Here is a 16,537-nt window from a genome sequence, read left to right as displayed (position 1 = left end):
TTGTCACTTACAAGAAGTCAACGAATAGTCGCTACATAATTCATTATTAATCTAGCTTACAAGGAAATCTAATTATGTTAGGATATTACACTATAATTACATGAACAATGTCAAAATTCAACCCATTAACTGCGCTAACGTGGCTATCTTCACAAACTTCTCACCTAGAATAAAATTGCGATTTTTGAGTTCATTTAAATTGCGGGAAAGGATGATATATGCGCAACAAATGCTATACCATAATCTTAGATGAGCTCGAAAATCACATAATTACTCATATGTAATAACGATGAACGGTAGTGTGAATACGTAATAATCGCCTTGATGTTTCCTATAGCCGGAATTTAAATGCGGCTCTTATGAGGTGAAGTGAAAACTTTGGACTTTCTTTTATAACAGAAAGAACACACTGAGAAACTAAATGTTTAAGAACCTAATAAAAAATAAGAAGAACGAGCATAACGGGAGTAAATGGGTAAAATTTTACTTTAGAATGTGAAATAGAATCTTCCTTTTAACTACGTGCGGAGGTTTTTGTTCAGCCTTTAGTACAGTTCTTGTTGCTTTTTCATTAGTTTCTTAAACATTTCGTTCTTTTTTTCTTTGATGCATCAGTAATTACTCTGTGATTGTAAACCTTCAAACATATAGGTAATTTGAAATGTAATGAATCGTTTTGAATAGCCCCGCATATTAGCAAAAGGGCAATTTTATAAAAAAAATTATATGCCCTAATTTTTAAATCTTATTGCTTGTTTACGTGTTTGCTAATGCAAGGAAAACTCCACAGTAATTACTTTTACTGCTGAACAAATTAAAGTGAACTATTTTTTAATTTTGCTGTCCGTAAATAATTTTTAATTTGCACTTAAATGTTTTCTTTTCTTTTCAGGGATCAATCGAACTTAATCGTCGCTAATTGTCACGTGTGGTTCGCAGATGCTGTCAATCAATGGTTTTCCGTCGCCAAAACTAAAGTGCGTGGTAGAATTTACCACGCCTTTGAACACGACAAAGTACGTATCTTCGTAGAAAATTGTACTGAAGCCACAAATTTCAATTTATTATAGTTGTAGTCTATTTTGTAGATTAGACTTAGAAAAATAAAAAATTAAGCTGTAATAGCTATCGTGCTTGAAATTATTAAGATAGAGGACAGAAATATTTCAAAAACAAATGTAAGTAGTCTTTATCTATTTAGAGCACGCACGTTAAAATAAAATAAATTGTAATTAGAATTCAAAAATGTCCTTCTGCGAGTTAATGAATTTATCGAATGCATTATGCTTTATAAGATTTATAATTATATCTTGATATATCGATTTAATATTCGCAGGCCCTGATGGAAAATAAATCACCTACAAAAGAGTTTAAACCAACTGACAAAAGCCAACAGGTAGTTATTTAATTACTGCAGTTTTTTTTTTGGAAATTCCAGAAAGAAATCATATTAATAAATATTTTTAAATTTTTTTATTAGTGAATGTTTTGAAATGTAAGCCCAAAAACTTCTGTATTGGTCTTATTATATTCAATATATCTTTATTTTTGGTTATTCCAACTTTTGATAATTTAATGAATTATTATTAATGAACAAATTTTCAAATTCTTTTATACAAACTTTGTTTTACTTTCATTCAATAATTGTTTTTTAACTGATTGTTAAAAACTAGCAGAAAAGCTTTGCGTATTGTTGAAATATTTCCAAATCATAAAATTCACATGATTTCCTTATAATTTTAATTCCCTGTTTATACGTGTCATAATTTCTTGATCAAGTATTATTTTAATATCCTTTCTGATTGGCTCTTTGCACATTGATTCTTCATTCACTGTACAAGAGCGTGTGAATATGCATGTTATGTGATGCACTATATGTAGTATATAATTACATATATATTGTTGCCTGTACAGTACATAAAAATCTCAAAAATTCTTAATGTATGTGAAATCTTTAAGTGTTATTTACAAACGATTTAAGCATATTATGCATGTATACTATTCTAACGGTTTTCAATATTATTTGAAATTTTGGCTTGTTGCAGTTACAACTTGCCCCTTTACGCATCAAATACAGTGTGTCGGCCATCGATACTGTTCTGGCCTTCATTCAGGTTAGTGTCTCATTTCTCTTTTTTGCAATATTTTCCAATCAGAATTTCTGTTTACACCCCGTATATACTGGAATGTCAACCTGTATTATCTTTGCCTTTTTTTATTTTATTTTAATTTTTTAATATTCTTTAATTTTCAATGCTAAATTTATTTCTTAGTTCTTAGTGCATGCCATAAAGTGAAATGTCAAAATTATCAAAAGGAATGCTCCGATATAAAAAATAACTTACTGTAAAACTATTAAGCACATGGAAATTATTCAAGTTGCCTATTTGTAATATTGTTATTTATTATATAATTTGTGATTTATGTTTTTTATTTATTTTTACTGTCAAGCATTATGTTTAAATACCGTGAAATAACATAAGTTTGATAAGTAGTATCAGAAGTTCTCCAAAAAGAAAAACGGAAGTGCTCTCGCACCAGTAGCCCTAGCCCTAGCTTGGTTTATGCTTCACGCATGCGCAATGACGAGCTTCGTTAGCGTTATTGGTTGGCGTCCGTTGTACAGAATTGGCGATGTATCATGAGATTGGCAAGTAAAGACATGTTGTTATTCCACTAAATTTAGTCACGGTGCAGAAGTTAAGCTTGTATAAGAAGCTTGAAGCGTGGAAGAAGTTAATCTGTTACTGATTTCTTATATTCAGCATGATTAGTATGAAAGGCAATATTGTGTGTTTGGAATGTTCGAAGATCTATCTTAGATTACCTTTTGAATTACCACTAAGGTAAGACAATGTAATCAAGAATACGAAAAAAGAGGACCAAAGTAAGTTATTTTGCTGAATGCCTGTTAAAAGATGAACCTTTATGATAACTGCTAATATGAAATAAAAAGAAATTGTAAAATGAGGTTAAATTAATTGATTATTTGATGAGACAGGCCTTTGTGGAAAGCATGAATTTGAAAAGAAATTTTTTGATTACAGCAAATATAAGATGAGCTATCAAACAAAAATATATTTGAAAATAAATGTAAAATACGGTTAAGTTAATTGATTATTGCACGTTTAAAAAATCTACAGCATTAATTTAAGCGGTTCAACACAAATGAAAAAAGAATAAAGTCTGTTTCCGCATAAAAGTCCCCAGTAAGTAAATTCTCCAATATTTGGGCACAAAGCTCACCCCATACGCTTTTTTAAGTCCCCAATAAATAATTGCTCGCATAATTGGGCACAAAGTCATCAAATTTCACACATTCGGCAGCACTTCACTTACGCATCGCAGAGTCTGAATTGTGAATTCTTAGACTTAGATACTTTAATATTCTAAACTATTGCAGGGAGTAACTTTGCCGGTTCTTGAATTAAAGACCGAAGGCACATGACGTATAAAGTTCCGGACGTGGGAAAATCTCTGAAGAGAAATCGGAGGAATTGTGAATTCATCGCCAAGCCAAACATACATAGATGTTCTTTGGTTAAGCAACGAAGATTACCATGCTGAAAATATGCCTATTGCGCATGCGTGAAGCATAAACCATGCTAAAGCTAGACGCTCCTCTCTCGCACCTTTCGCTGTCGCCATCTATAGGGGGCGATGAGAAAGTCGAACTGCAAGGATAGGCATATAACCTTTATGTTTCAACCTGTAGTTAGATAGCTTAAAGCAGTGGCAGATATTTAAAGAATAATTCTAAGTTATTCTGTAAGCTGAGAATATCACACGTTTGTTGTGACGTGTTCGGGCTCCGTTGAGATGGTGCCCCATGAGCTCATGACAATGACGTCCCCTGGAATTATCCAAAGAGAGAGGCGTTGAGAATGCAAAACAGAACCCCTCCATTGCAAAACAATAATGGTATTTCCTTACAAGTTATAGTGCATTAAATATGCATTTTAGTTACAGGATCAAAGTAAATAAATGAAAATCAATAATAAATCTTGATTATATGTTTAAAGAATAATTGCGCAGATTGTCATCTTTTATGCGGCGCACTATGATGAGCGCACACGCGCATAGCGCAACAAAAATGGATATCCCAGCTCGCTGCAGGCATATTCACAAAGACTACAGACCATGTCCTCTACGGTCTGCTCTCATTGGATGAAACATATGCTTGGCGGTCATATTTGGAATGGCGAGTTATCGCCTTGTAGGCGTGGTAATTAATGCCAAACAAACCTTGTAGGCTTTCAATAAAGCGAGGAAAAACAGCGTTTATTTCATTCGATAATTTTTATTTTGTGAATGGGGAATTGTGTGGAGTATATTTTAAATAACATACTGATCTTATTAATAGTATATCTGTATTTGAATTTAAACTGTTAAAAGTACGATATTATTTTGCAAGAAAAAGTGTTTATATAGAAATGGTACATGTATGTTTTCGTCATTTCTATTAGAAAGAGTCTGTTGTGTAAATTTTCATAGCGCATTAATTTATACAAATAAAGAAATATTAAAAAGATAAACCAAATGAAAACATTCAATAAGCATTTAAGTTCATCGGCTATCTTATTACCTAAATTATGAGCAAGTATGACTAAAATTATATTTTATTCCATTATGCGCTATTTCCATTGAAACGGTTTTCGGGATCCTGGATCGTGATCTTGCTGCTGGTACCTACTACAAAGAGTACAAACCAGTGAATACGGTAAGGAAAATTAGCAGAAACAAAAATTGAGAAAATAAAGGTGTTAAATTTTTAACACCGCACCCGAAGGCGAAAAGACCAATAATGACAAAGTCAATTCAATAAAGTGAGGATAGAAATAAATCCGTGTAAGGCCAGGGTTTGCAAAAGTTACGAGCATGGATAGAACCGGCGATCTAGAAGTCCGAGAATTTCTGCCGTGCTCTTACCGCTGAGCTGCAGTTCTCCGCAGGTTTTCACACACTTTTCGATACGGCACGCTCATATACAAAGAATAAAGGCGATGAAGCAAAAGTCGCCTCCAGTAGAACGGTGCTTCGGTGCACCAGGGTACCTGGGCCAAAGGCCCTACCCCTTGTAAAACAGTTTAGGAAGTTCTAACGTTAATGCAAAAAGAACCTGGTGATTATCTTGAATGCGTTTTGAAGAGTAGTAATAACATATCATAAACTAAGCATCGAAGATGGAATATGAAAGGGGAAAGAACAGTTTAGGAAGTTCTAACGTTGATGCATAAAGAACCTGGTGATTATCTTGAATGCGTTTTGAAGAGTAGTAATAACATATCATAAACTAAGCATCGAAGATGGAATATGAAATGGGAAAGAACAGTTTAGAAAGTTCTAACGTTGATGCATAAAGAACCTGGTGATTATCTTGAATGCGTTTTGAAGAGTAGTAATAACATATCATAAACTAAGCATCGAAGATGGAATATGAAATGGGAAAGAACAGTTTAGGAAGTTCTAACGTTGATGCATAAAGAACCTGGTGATTATCTTGAATGCGTTTTGAAGAGTAGTAATAACATATGATAAACTAAGCATCGAAGATGGAATATGAAATGGGAAAGCTGTACGTGACACAAATTTAAGTTTATAAGTCACTGCAGGTCAGTAAACCGACGAGCTGGTGGTAATATTCCTATGACAGTTGGATAAATCATGAAATTAAGGAAGAATGTGACATACTCCGAACAATTCAATTTTCTTCTTCCGCAATCTTCATAAGGTACGTAACAGCTTTGAAACCTGCAGAAAGTTTATCAGTAACAATCCTGGCTTTGCGGATTCTTTCAATAAGTATGATAATGTTTTTTAGAAAATCTTGCACTTTATCATCAAATAGCCAGTTGGTAAAAGCAAAAGTTGCCAATCACAAGTTTCTGTAATTCTCACATTACTCTGTTTTAACCAATCGGAGCAAACAGTGGAGGAAACGGTCTGTAGGCTTTGTGAATATGCTCGCTGCAGTAAGAATGTTCCGTCATAGCTTCTTGTATTAAAAACATTATATCATTTTGTTAGTTTCTGTGAAATCCCGTCTATGTAGTCTTTGCGTAAATCCACTGTCGTTGGTATTTTACGTGTTTTGTTTTTAGATTAGTCGGTATTGGCGAACTGCTCACTAAGTTTCTGTTTCAGTGAGTATCGGAGGTGACTATGGAGAGCAGCCGTGGTTTGAGAGCACCGTGCCAAGATCTCGGGTTGTTACCTATCATGAACCCTATGGTTAGTCGGGATGTTGCTGGATTGCTCTGTTTTCTTAGTTATATCTATAAAGTTGAGACACCTGATGCCTCTTAATTTCTCAATTTCTTTCTCACTATAGCTGTTCGGATTCAAATTACAGGACATTAGTAACGCTGCAGTAACATTCAGCTGAGTATATTAATGGAATAAATAAGAACTATTGAATTTAATATTTTGAAATATTAAGGATTCAAGATCGGAAAGAAGCTTTTTTTTTTATCTTGAAGAGGGCACAAACCATATCAAATGCTCTTAAAGTATAGAAAAATAGTCATAATAAATTGACAGGTAACTAACTTCCCAAACATTCCTAAAAAGATTACGTCTGAAAGATGCATGTAGTTGACCTGCTATTTAGCAAAATTATGTAGATAATAGTCATACTTGTGCAATCTAATATTTCGATTTTACTAATGCGAGACAAGAATTAGAGGTACAAATTCGGGATTCATTGTCAGTATCTCATTAGCATTTTATTCGCTAAATTTCTGTTAAATGTTATTTTTGTAGCAAAATACAATACTTTTTATCTTCCTTTAAAATCTTTTATACTATTGCCTAAATATGAAATCTCTAATATTAAAAATGTCGTACTGATTAACAACTAATTGAAAAGAGTTTTCTTAAGAATTAATTTTTGAGATAAATTTAATATTTTGATGCTTGTAAATTATTGCAGATCAGTTTCCGCAAGCAAACAGTTCATTTAAAAGATTTATTTGTAATTTCAGCTGAAGGAATTCTGGCATCAGCTAGCATGGCCAGAAAAATGTTCATCATACCCATACGTCCATTCAATAGTTCAGGTAAATTTTATGCGCTATTTTCAGAATATAATATATTATGGTTTATTTCTGCTTAAATCTAATACAAAAAATATGAGTATAAAATAAATTAATTTATCTTTTTGCGTCTATTTACATTACATTTATAATGAATTCATTCATTTTTATCATTTTAATTTATCATTAACTGGTATAAAATAGTCAAAAATCTTTAAAACCGAATGTATCTGCACTATTCTTAAACAAATCAAATTGAAGCAAATCTACACCGTTAATTACAAACTCTCAGACTTCTACCTGTTGCCGCAATACCCAACGTTTCATCACTCGGACTACGAGGAGCAAAACAACTGCAATAGCTTTCATCCAGCAGCTTTTAATCTCTCGGACAGTATCAGCATAAACGACCAACCAATTCAGAGGAACAGTAATAACCTTTTCACAGATGGCTCCAAAACTGACAACGGCACGGGCAACACCTTTTGTAGACTGGAACATGGAGTTGTAACATTCGAGTGGAAAAGGAAACTAGGCTTGAACAACTCGGTATACCAAGCAGAGCTTCTAGCTATCAGTGCTGCAATTAGATATGCGAACACATGTCAACAGGAGAAATTCTCCATACTCAGTAATTCGGCATCAAGTCTGGTGGCTATCGCAAGTCAAAACAACCGGAGTCCATTGGTATACCGAATTCAGAAACAGCTTCTGACAATGCCTATTTCGCAAAGACCCACTTTAAAATGAGTTCCCGCTCACACAGGGATTCAAGGCAATGAAGCCGCTGACCTGTTGGCCAAGCAGGCAGCCAACTGCACGGATATATTAGAAAGACCAACTAAACTTCCTTGGTCTCATATTAAGCGAACAACTTTGACAAGTCTGCTACAAAATTGGCAGCGTAGATGGACAGAGGCAAAGGGGTAGGACGAAGAACATTTCGCTTACTGCCAAAAGTTAACATAGAAATAAAGACCCACTGTGCTAGCCTAACACAGTTCTTGACAGGTCATGGACCATTCCCAGTATACTTGAACAGATTCAGACTTAGGGATACTCCTTTCTGCGAATGCGGAGAGGAAGGCGACACGGACCATTATTATTTCCATTGTGTACATACAAGAACCTGGCACTTGAAGAAACCAGTGGACTGTGCCTGGGCAATGTGGACGTCTAACACACTCAAAAACAGAATAGCCCTTGATAAAATAGAGAAAATCTCAAGACACTGCCTAAGCAGAAACAACCGTGAATAATATTATGTTTTAAATGTTCAGAACTTAAAGCAGATAACCAGAATAACGCTTAGTGCCTTGCAGTTATCAATATGTAAAAACTGTTATTAGTATTTAATATTCAACCTTGTTACTTTGGAGTCTTCCCCGCCGTGATGGTATATAATTCCGTTTGGTTCATATCCGTATTCGGAAGCCATCATAGCGGTGCACTCACTCACTCACTCACTCTTGCAGCACTCAATTATTCGCCGGATATTCATCTAATTTTTCAAAATTTATGAAAAAAAACATTAACAGATATTAAAACATAAAATAAAATTCTGTATTCAACTGTATATTCTAACAGACATTAATACAGGGTGAACCCTAAGTATTGGTACAAACATTAAAGCAGAACATTCATCGTACATCCCCAGGAGGTACTGTTCTCAATTGTTGGACTGGTTTGATTGCTTAGATCTCATCTTTATAGAACAGGCTGTACCCGACTTACTTTACCTTGTGCCACTAAGTGTTAAACGCAACATGCGGCCTCGGCATAATGGAGTGCCATCCCATTATGAAAGATGTGTTCGGAGACATTTGAGTGTGTCATTTGGTCAACGGTGGATTGCGGATGATGGACCTGTTGCCTAGGCCCCACACGCTTTGGATTTGAGTAGCTTTTATTTCTTTCTTGAACACTTAAAGCTGTCGTGTATGAAACACTTATTCAGTCTGAAATGGATCTGGTTGCAAGAATCGCCTGCGCTGCTGCAGTTATCAAGTAAATCCAGATGTTTTGGGCCGTGTTCGCCAGCCCATAATCTGTCGGTGTCACCCATGCATCGCTTATTAATGGTGAAAACTTTGAATAAGTTTTGTAACATTTTGAAATGAACATTTACTACAATATCATGTTGTGTTAAGAAGCAATAAGTAATTACAGTACTGTCTATCTTGTATCCCTGTAGAGATATTAGGTTATTTGCAAGCATGAGTGATGAAAAATGAGCAACGCCTTCGCCGGGAATCGAACCACGCACCTCTGGAATACGCGCCCAGCGTGCTGACCACTACACTACGAAAGCTTGCTAAAAAGGCGAGAGAAATACCATTTCCCCTTTTTAAAGGGCGACAGGGTTTTAGGGGACTCTGTCCCCAAATCCAGGTGGTGAAGAATCATCATCCACTACCCTTTTAGTTCCGCTGCCAATGTAGAGACATTAGGATATTTTTATAGCAGGAGTGATGAAAAATGAGCAACGCCTTCGCCGAGAATCGAACTACGGACCTCTGGAATACGCGCCCAGCGTGCTGATCGCTACACTACGAAGGCGGGAGAAATGCCTTATATCCCTTCATTTCTTGTACCTTTGAAACCACTTTCCCAGGCTATTCTCAATCCTTTTAACTTTTATTACCTTCCCTTAAAGTGTGAACTAATATTTATGGAACGCCCTGTATGTACAAAAGAATTTCGAATATTTTATTTTTGCCCTTATTGCTTGAAATGTGACTGTATAAATCACAGAAATATTTGAAACTGTTAAATATGAAAGTATCAGAATTAAAAATTTACTTGATTTTTCCTTCTTTCCTTAGGAAATTTGACTGTTATAGTTTGCAAAGAATAGTTAAACTTTGCATAAATTAAATATTTCGCATGCAATAATGAGAAAAACATAAGGGTATCAATACACTAATGACCCGAAATACAGATTTCTTTTCCAAAGGGCAGCCTTTTTAATCATCTGCTGAGTTGATGCCGTCAACAAGTCTTTCATAATTAATCTAATTCTTTAGAGATTTTAATTAAACAAATTATGCTTGTAAAAAAAGAAAGCAGAATATTTTCTCACCTTTAAGAAAAGCCTGGAAGGCAATGTTAAATAAGGATGATACATGCTCCAAAAGTTAATCGTCTCTGAGTAAGATACATGTCAAATAATCACCTTGGGTTTTTTTTTAATTATCCCCCCCCATAACAAGGTAATTTAGATACGTTTTTATAAAGCCTCATCACTGTGATGATTCAAAATTATTCAATTATTAATATATCCACAATTTTTGACGTATTATGTCTAATTTTTTAAAAGTTAAAATTAAGATAGGCTAGTAAAGAAGAAATCAGTTGCGATCTTTTTTTTTTTTTTTTTTTTTTTTTTTTGTAAATTATAGTTATCTAGTTATTATTGAAAATATAATCCTTTTTAAAGCAAAAGACAATATAGATTTAAAATAATTTAAATAGATTTCGCTTATATGTTTGAATTTTCAAAATAATTGCCTAGTACATATTCTTTATCCGTTTTTCTGCATATATTATGCATATATATATATATAGAGAGAGAAGTGGAGAGAGAGGATTAGATAGGATTGGATTTAGGCAAGCACAGAAGGGGTATCTGCCTCATCTTCATCGCAGTTTTGATCAAGGGCTTCATGCTGCTCTTTCCCTGCCTTCAACCTTTCGAACGGACTTTCGGCTCGACATGTTTTAAATTCTCCATGTCAGAAAGATACTAAACTTACATACATGCTCTTCTTTAACCATATATATATGTATATGTATATGTATATTACTCCCTGTTTCTCTGTCTCTCTCTTCATATATGTATACATGTATATGTAAATAAAAGTGGATATATGCATAATTGAGGTCTAATATATATTTAAAACTTTCGATCTAATACGTGGGCATATATAAATTGTGTGATAACATTAACTTTTGCGTATGGAGTGTGGGTTAGAGGCTAACTTATCAGGTTTAATGTTCCGTCTTACTTTCTTCGGGAACATGCAAGGACCTGACTCGAAACAGAGAGCTTACTAAAGCTATGTTCAATAACTGTGGGAAGTAGACAGGATACACAAGAAGGGTATACAAAACCCTTTATTTTTTCTCTATTTACAATAACTTCCGTACTTCGGAATACAAAAACCCACTACTTGTGGTCTAAACGTAAAAATATAAAAATAAAACTAAACTCTTAACTTTGAAATAATAAACGTGGAAGATTGGCCTTATATTAACATGAAGCCGTATGTAGTACAGAGAACTGTGAACACTACAATACGTTTAAAGTTATCAAGAGGATTAAACCTCTGGCCTGGAAGGCAACCAGCAACTGAGTAAAACTTCTAAGGTAAGCGGCCTGCTTCGACTAACTGCTTCCTCTCTCTCGCTTGGCAAAAAGCCACAACTTAAATACTTGGCGTTCGCCAGACAAACTTTGCATAAATACGTTAACGCTTATAATTCTGGCCGGAAGTAGAAAATAAGAAGTGATAGTAAAGATTTAAAATAAAATAAACGTTAGTAAAACTTAAGATCCTTACATACTTCCCGCCAGAGTTAATTAGTTTGAAACTGAGGTCTAAAACGACCTTGTTGAAAACTTTTAGCTCTAGAATCTAACGCGAGGCCAATCTTTTACAAACATTTTTCGCTAGAAACTAGAAATTTAAAAGAAAGAAATTTGTTTTTACAATAGCAGCTCCCAGGACACGCAATTTTTTCATCTGTACTGCATCTAAACAGGAGCTTTTATTCAAATCTGGTTCCTTCCAGAGATCTGGAAGGAAAACTAGTTTAATGAAATGTTACACAATGAAATGGCAAGTAACATGTATAATTATATTTCTCTTAACATTCTTATTTCATTCATGACTATTTTAATTATCTCTCCCCGTGCTCTCTGACATATGTTATAAAAGAACACCAAACACGAATGTGTTTATGTCTATGAGTTCAACACTTCCTCCTGCAATCAAAGCACTAACGTGTTAAAAATTCAACATACCAAGACCTCGTAACACACCCTAACTTCAACTCTAAACCCTGAGGTACTATTCTGAAAGTGGCTAACTCTGAAGTGTAGCGTCAGAGAGCCTAACTACATTCATTCAACCTTTAACACATATTCACCATGATTTATACTTTTTACATTCAAACGAATAAAAAAAATTTAACATTACTTTCACTTTTACCATATCACGGTATTTCTTAACATTTGAAATAACAGTTCACATTGTATATAAGAACATATTAACATGCCGTTAATTTTACGCATTTGACAACATACATTAGTAGTACATTGTTAACTTCTATTCTTTTCAAAGCAAGTGCCAATTCTTTCTACATTGAAATACTAAATTTCAAAAAGTCTTTCAGACTAAAACTTCTTTCTTGCCAGAAAGTTTTAAATAAAATTTATACAATAACTTTTACAATCTTTAAGTCTTTACACATCGCTATTATACATCAACTTTAGTTTTACACGCGAGTAATTGAAAAACATAATACCAAAATCGGTAACAACTCATTTCTCGCCCTTTTGGCGATAAAGGTAGACCTCGCATGAGGTAAAACTTCTTGAAATCTGCCACTTGCAGTAAGAATGAAAGATTAACTTAAGTTTTCAAAGTAACGTAATTTTACTTATCTTTGTAATATTCGGCCATTCTTTTCGGAGCCCAGTCCTGGAAAGTAGCGTAGATTGTTGTTTGATTTATCCTCCTTCGTGTGCGGGCTCGCCCTTCACTGCCTTCCTCTAGAAGCTTTCTTTTTTTTCCAGTTCGGTCACCCTTGAATACCTTCTTTTTCGCCTCTGGCTGTGGTCTTGGCCGTTTGATGGCAGCTGGTCTTGGCGGAACGGGAAACTCCTTTCGTGTTCCTGCTTGGACCTCGTTGCTGGCCGTTCAAATTTTCCTTGTAACTTTTCCTCCGCCGCTGGTGGCCCTTCCGCAGTTCGGCGACATTTGCTGCGGAGAGTCCTGTCGGATGAGTAAATCTTCCGTTTTAGAGCCGGGTTATAGTTGCCGTCATTTCTCCTGGCTCTCTTTGCATTCGTCGTCCTTCTCCCTTCTTCATTCTGGGGGTGTTCGTGAGCTCTCTTTTCTGGACGGTGGAACGGCTTCTTTTTCTTGTTACCTTCAATTTTTCCGCGGGGAAACTTTTTTTTCACTTGCTCCTGCCTCTTAATGGCTTGCCCTTGTACTTGTCGTTGTTCCACCTCTGGAGCTTGTGCCTGCGGTGTCTGCCGTGCCGGATCCTGCAAAAGATCTGTAAATATTTGCATTTTATTACGATCATAGTAGGGTTTGATTTGATCAATGTTTGCGGAGCAGGTTTCACCATTTCTATCTTTTAACACTACTACAGCGTGAGTTATTTTTTCTATGACATATGGTCCTTCAAATCGTGGAAAAAATTTGGCAGTTTTATCTTCTGGTGCTGAAGAAAGTGAATGCTTAATTTTTAAAACTTCATCCCCTACTTTATAAGTTACTCCCCGTCGTTTCAAGTCGTAATACAGTTTTTGTTTTCTCTGTGCTACTTCCGTATTCTTTTTTGCTTCTTTAATTAGTTTTTCTATGTCACCCATTTTAAATTCTGCGGCTCTTTGTTGCACATAAAATAATTTATCTAACGGCGTTATAATCTTTCTGCCTAAAAATAACTCAGCAGGAGTTTTGCCCGTTGTATCATGTTTTGCGGTCCTAAGGGCGAAAGCAAATTCATTGACATAGTTATCCCAGCTTTTATGAAAACTTTTAACATAACTACGGATAATTTTCACTATATTTCTATTGACCCGTTCCGCTATATTTGATTGCGGCCGATACGGGACCATTTTTAAATGACGTATGCCCAGTTTTTGGCACATATCTTCAAATACATTACTTACAAATTGAGGACCATTATCCGATATAACTTTTAGGGGCGCCCCGTATTTTAAAATATATTTATTTAAAATAGAATCAGTAACTAATTTCGCGGAGGCTCGTTTAAAGGGAACAATTTCGTTCCACTTACTAAAATGATCAACCATAACAAGGAGATAGCGACTCTTATTTAACTGACTTTTTGGGAAAGGGCCCAATAAATCGATGCCAATTATTTCATTTGGAAATTCGGATTTAATACAATTTAGAAACCCGGCCGGGCGGAAATTAATATAATTAACTGCTTGACATGTTGGGCAGGACTGGACATACGCCCTTGTTAACTTTTGCAGTTCAGGAAAATAGACTGCCTCGCGTACGCGTTGGATAGTTTTTCGAATACCAGCATGAGAAGCTAAAGGGCTGTCATGGAGCTCCTGCAGGATATTTAATCTAAGACTAGCAGGGATAACAGGTCGAAATTCGTTGTTGGAATTCGTAGTTTTTGTATAGAATAATAGACCATCTATTAGTTCGTAATGGGCCGCCCTATTTCTTATCGCCACAATATCTTGGTGGCTAAAATTTTCAGGATCTTTTAAATACTCATAAATGCTTCCAAACTCAGGATCCTTACCCAGTTCGGTTATTACAGTTTCTCGGGAATTTATTGTACATGCTGTGAGCATTGCCACCTTTACGGTATTACATTCTTCATCTATTTTAATTCTGGATAGGGCATCTGCTACGATATTTTCCTTTCCGGGGGTATGCTTGATTACCAGATTATATTCTTGTAGCTTGAGTGCCCATCTTATTAACCTTGGGGATAAGTTTTTCCTTGAGTACAATCTAGTTACCGCTGCATGATCAGAGTACACTGTTATTGGCGCCTTTCCAAAATAGACTCGGAACTTTTGCACTGCTAACAGAACTGCAAGTGCCTCTCTCTCGGTCGCGGAATAGTTTCTTTGTGTTTGATTTAAAGTTCGGCTAAAAAATGCCACGGGCTGCTGATTTTGCGGAAGTAACGCTCCTACCTCATAATCCGAAGCATCCGCTGAAATTTCTAAATTCTCATCCTTTTCAGGAAATTTCAACACAGGGGCTTGCGTTAATGCTTGTTTTAATTTTTCGAAAGCACTATTGGCTTCGGCCGTCCACGAGAATCTTGCCTTTTTCCTTTTTAATTTTAACAATGGTTCAGCAATAGCTGCAAAATTTTTTATAAAGGACCTATAATATGAACAAAGTCCTAGAAAAGAAGAGAGCTTCTTCGCCGTGGTTGGAGACGGATACTTTTGTACAGCAATTATTTTTGATTCGTCTGTCTCGATTCCTTTCTGAGATATTTTGTAACCTAAATATTTTAATTCAGGGGCAGCAAATTTGCACTTTTCTACATTAACTTTTAGACCGGCCTCATTTAATAAAGAAAACACCTGTCTTAAATCCTGTACATGTTGGTCGAGATTATCACTAGTAATAATGATATCGTCTAAATAGATAAATGTGGACTTTCCAAGAACAGGCCTTAACACAATGTCCATACATCGCTGAAATGTTGCCGGTGCCCTGAAAGGCCAAACGGCATACGCAAAAATGCATAAGTGCCAGACTTGGTTATAAAAGCAGTCTTAGGCACGTCCTCAGGCCTAACCCCTATTTGAAAATAACCAGTCGTTAAGTCTAAAGTCGTCATATATTTGGTGGATGTTATGTTCCTTAGAATTTCTTCAATAATAGGTAACGGATATACCGGATATTTAGTTATGGTGTTTAATTTACGGTAGTCAATTGCGAATCTCCACCTTTTTGGATGTGTCAAAGGATAGTCATTATTTTTCTTACATTAAACCACCGGGCTAGCATAACTACTTGAGTTGGGCGTTATGATCTTTTTACGTAGCATATCGGTGATATGCCATTCTATAATTTTTTCCTTATTCTTACCATACCGGTATGCTTTGTGGCGAACTGGTATTGAATCTCCGGTGTCAATACTATGGTTAGTAACCTGAGTAAATCCTGGAATATCACTAAATACCGAAGCAAATTCACTTACCACTTGTCGGATTCTTCGCTGTTCTTCATTAGGCAGGTGGTCAAATTTAACATCGGCGGTTCAGCCTTTTCTCCACGAACTCGTTTCATTGTCAGCTTAAGGGACGCTTCATTAAAATCCAGCGTTGCTTGTGCCTCTGAAAGAAAATCTATTCCTAAAATAATATGTGCTTGCAGATTCTTTACTATGAAAAACATCACCTTTACTTGTTCGTCCTTGATACGGACATACAGCGGTAATTTACCTATACACTTACATTTTTCTCCTTGCGCCGCTAACACTGTCGTATTATCCGAATTATATATGCGGTATTTCCGAAAATACTTCCTAAAAAATTCTTCTGCCGCACAGGAACACTGCGCGCCTGTATCCAGGAGTGCGGTGGCTGGGATATTATTCACCAACACTTCAATCTTCGGAAGAGTCAAATTTTTCACCATTACTGTATTTAACTTGAAGGAAGAGGGGTTTTCGTGACCTTCGGATTTCCGCACCCTCCCGTCAGCAGAAATCCGTTTTAGTTTAAATTATTTTTCATTTCCGTTCTT

General features: G+C 35.5%; 1 protein-coding gene across 3 annotated transcripts in view; it reads left to right on the top strand.

The window, feature by feature from the left end:
• LOC118186652 (BAI1-associated protein 3-like) overlaps positions 1–16,537 on the top strand; it is a 600,433-nt gene that overhangs the window by 509,553 nt on the left and 74,343 nt on the right. For all 3 annotated transcript variants that reach the window (XM_085808773.1, XM_085808772.1, XM_085808771.1), the window contains 4 exons: positions 893–1,016; positions 1,337–1,396; positions 2,046–2,114; positions 6,984–7,058. In XM_085808773.1, coding sequence (XP_085664899.1) covers positions 893–1,016; positions 1,337–1,396; positions 2,046–2,114; positions 6,984–7,058 — 328 coding nt within the window. The remainder of the gene's footprint in view (positions 1–892; positions 1,017–1,336; positions 1,397–2,045; positions 2,115–6,983; positions 7,059–16,537) is intronic.

This window comes from Stegodyphus dumicola, chromosome X2, assembly GCF_044657685.1.
Source record: "Stegodyphus dumicola isolate Sdum_Otavi_A_Nest chromosome X2, ASM4465768v1".
Taxonomy (NCBI): Eukaryota; Metazoa; Arthropoda; class Arachnida; order Araneae; family Eresidae; genus Stegodyphus; species Stegodyphus dumicola.
This window is presented reverse-complemented; position numbering and strand designations above follow the sequence as displayed.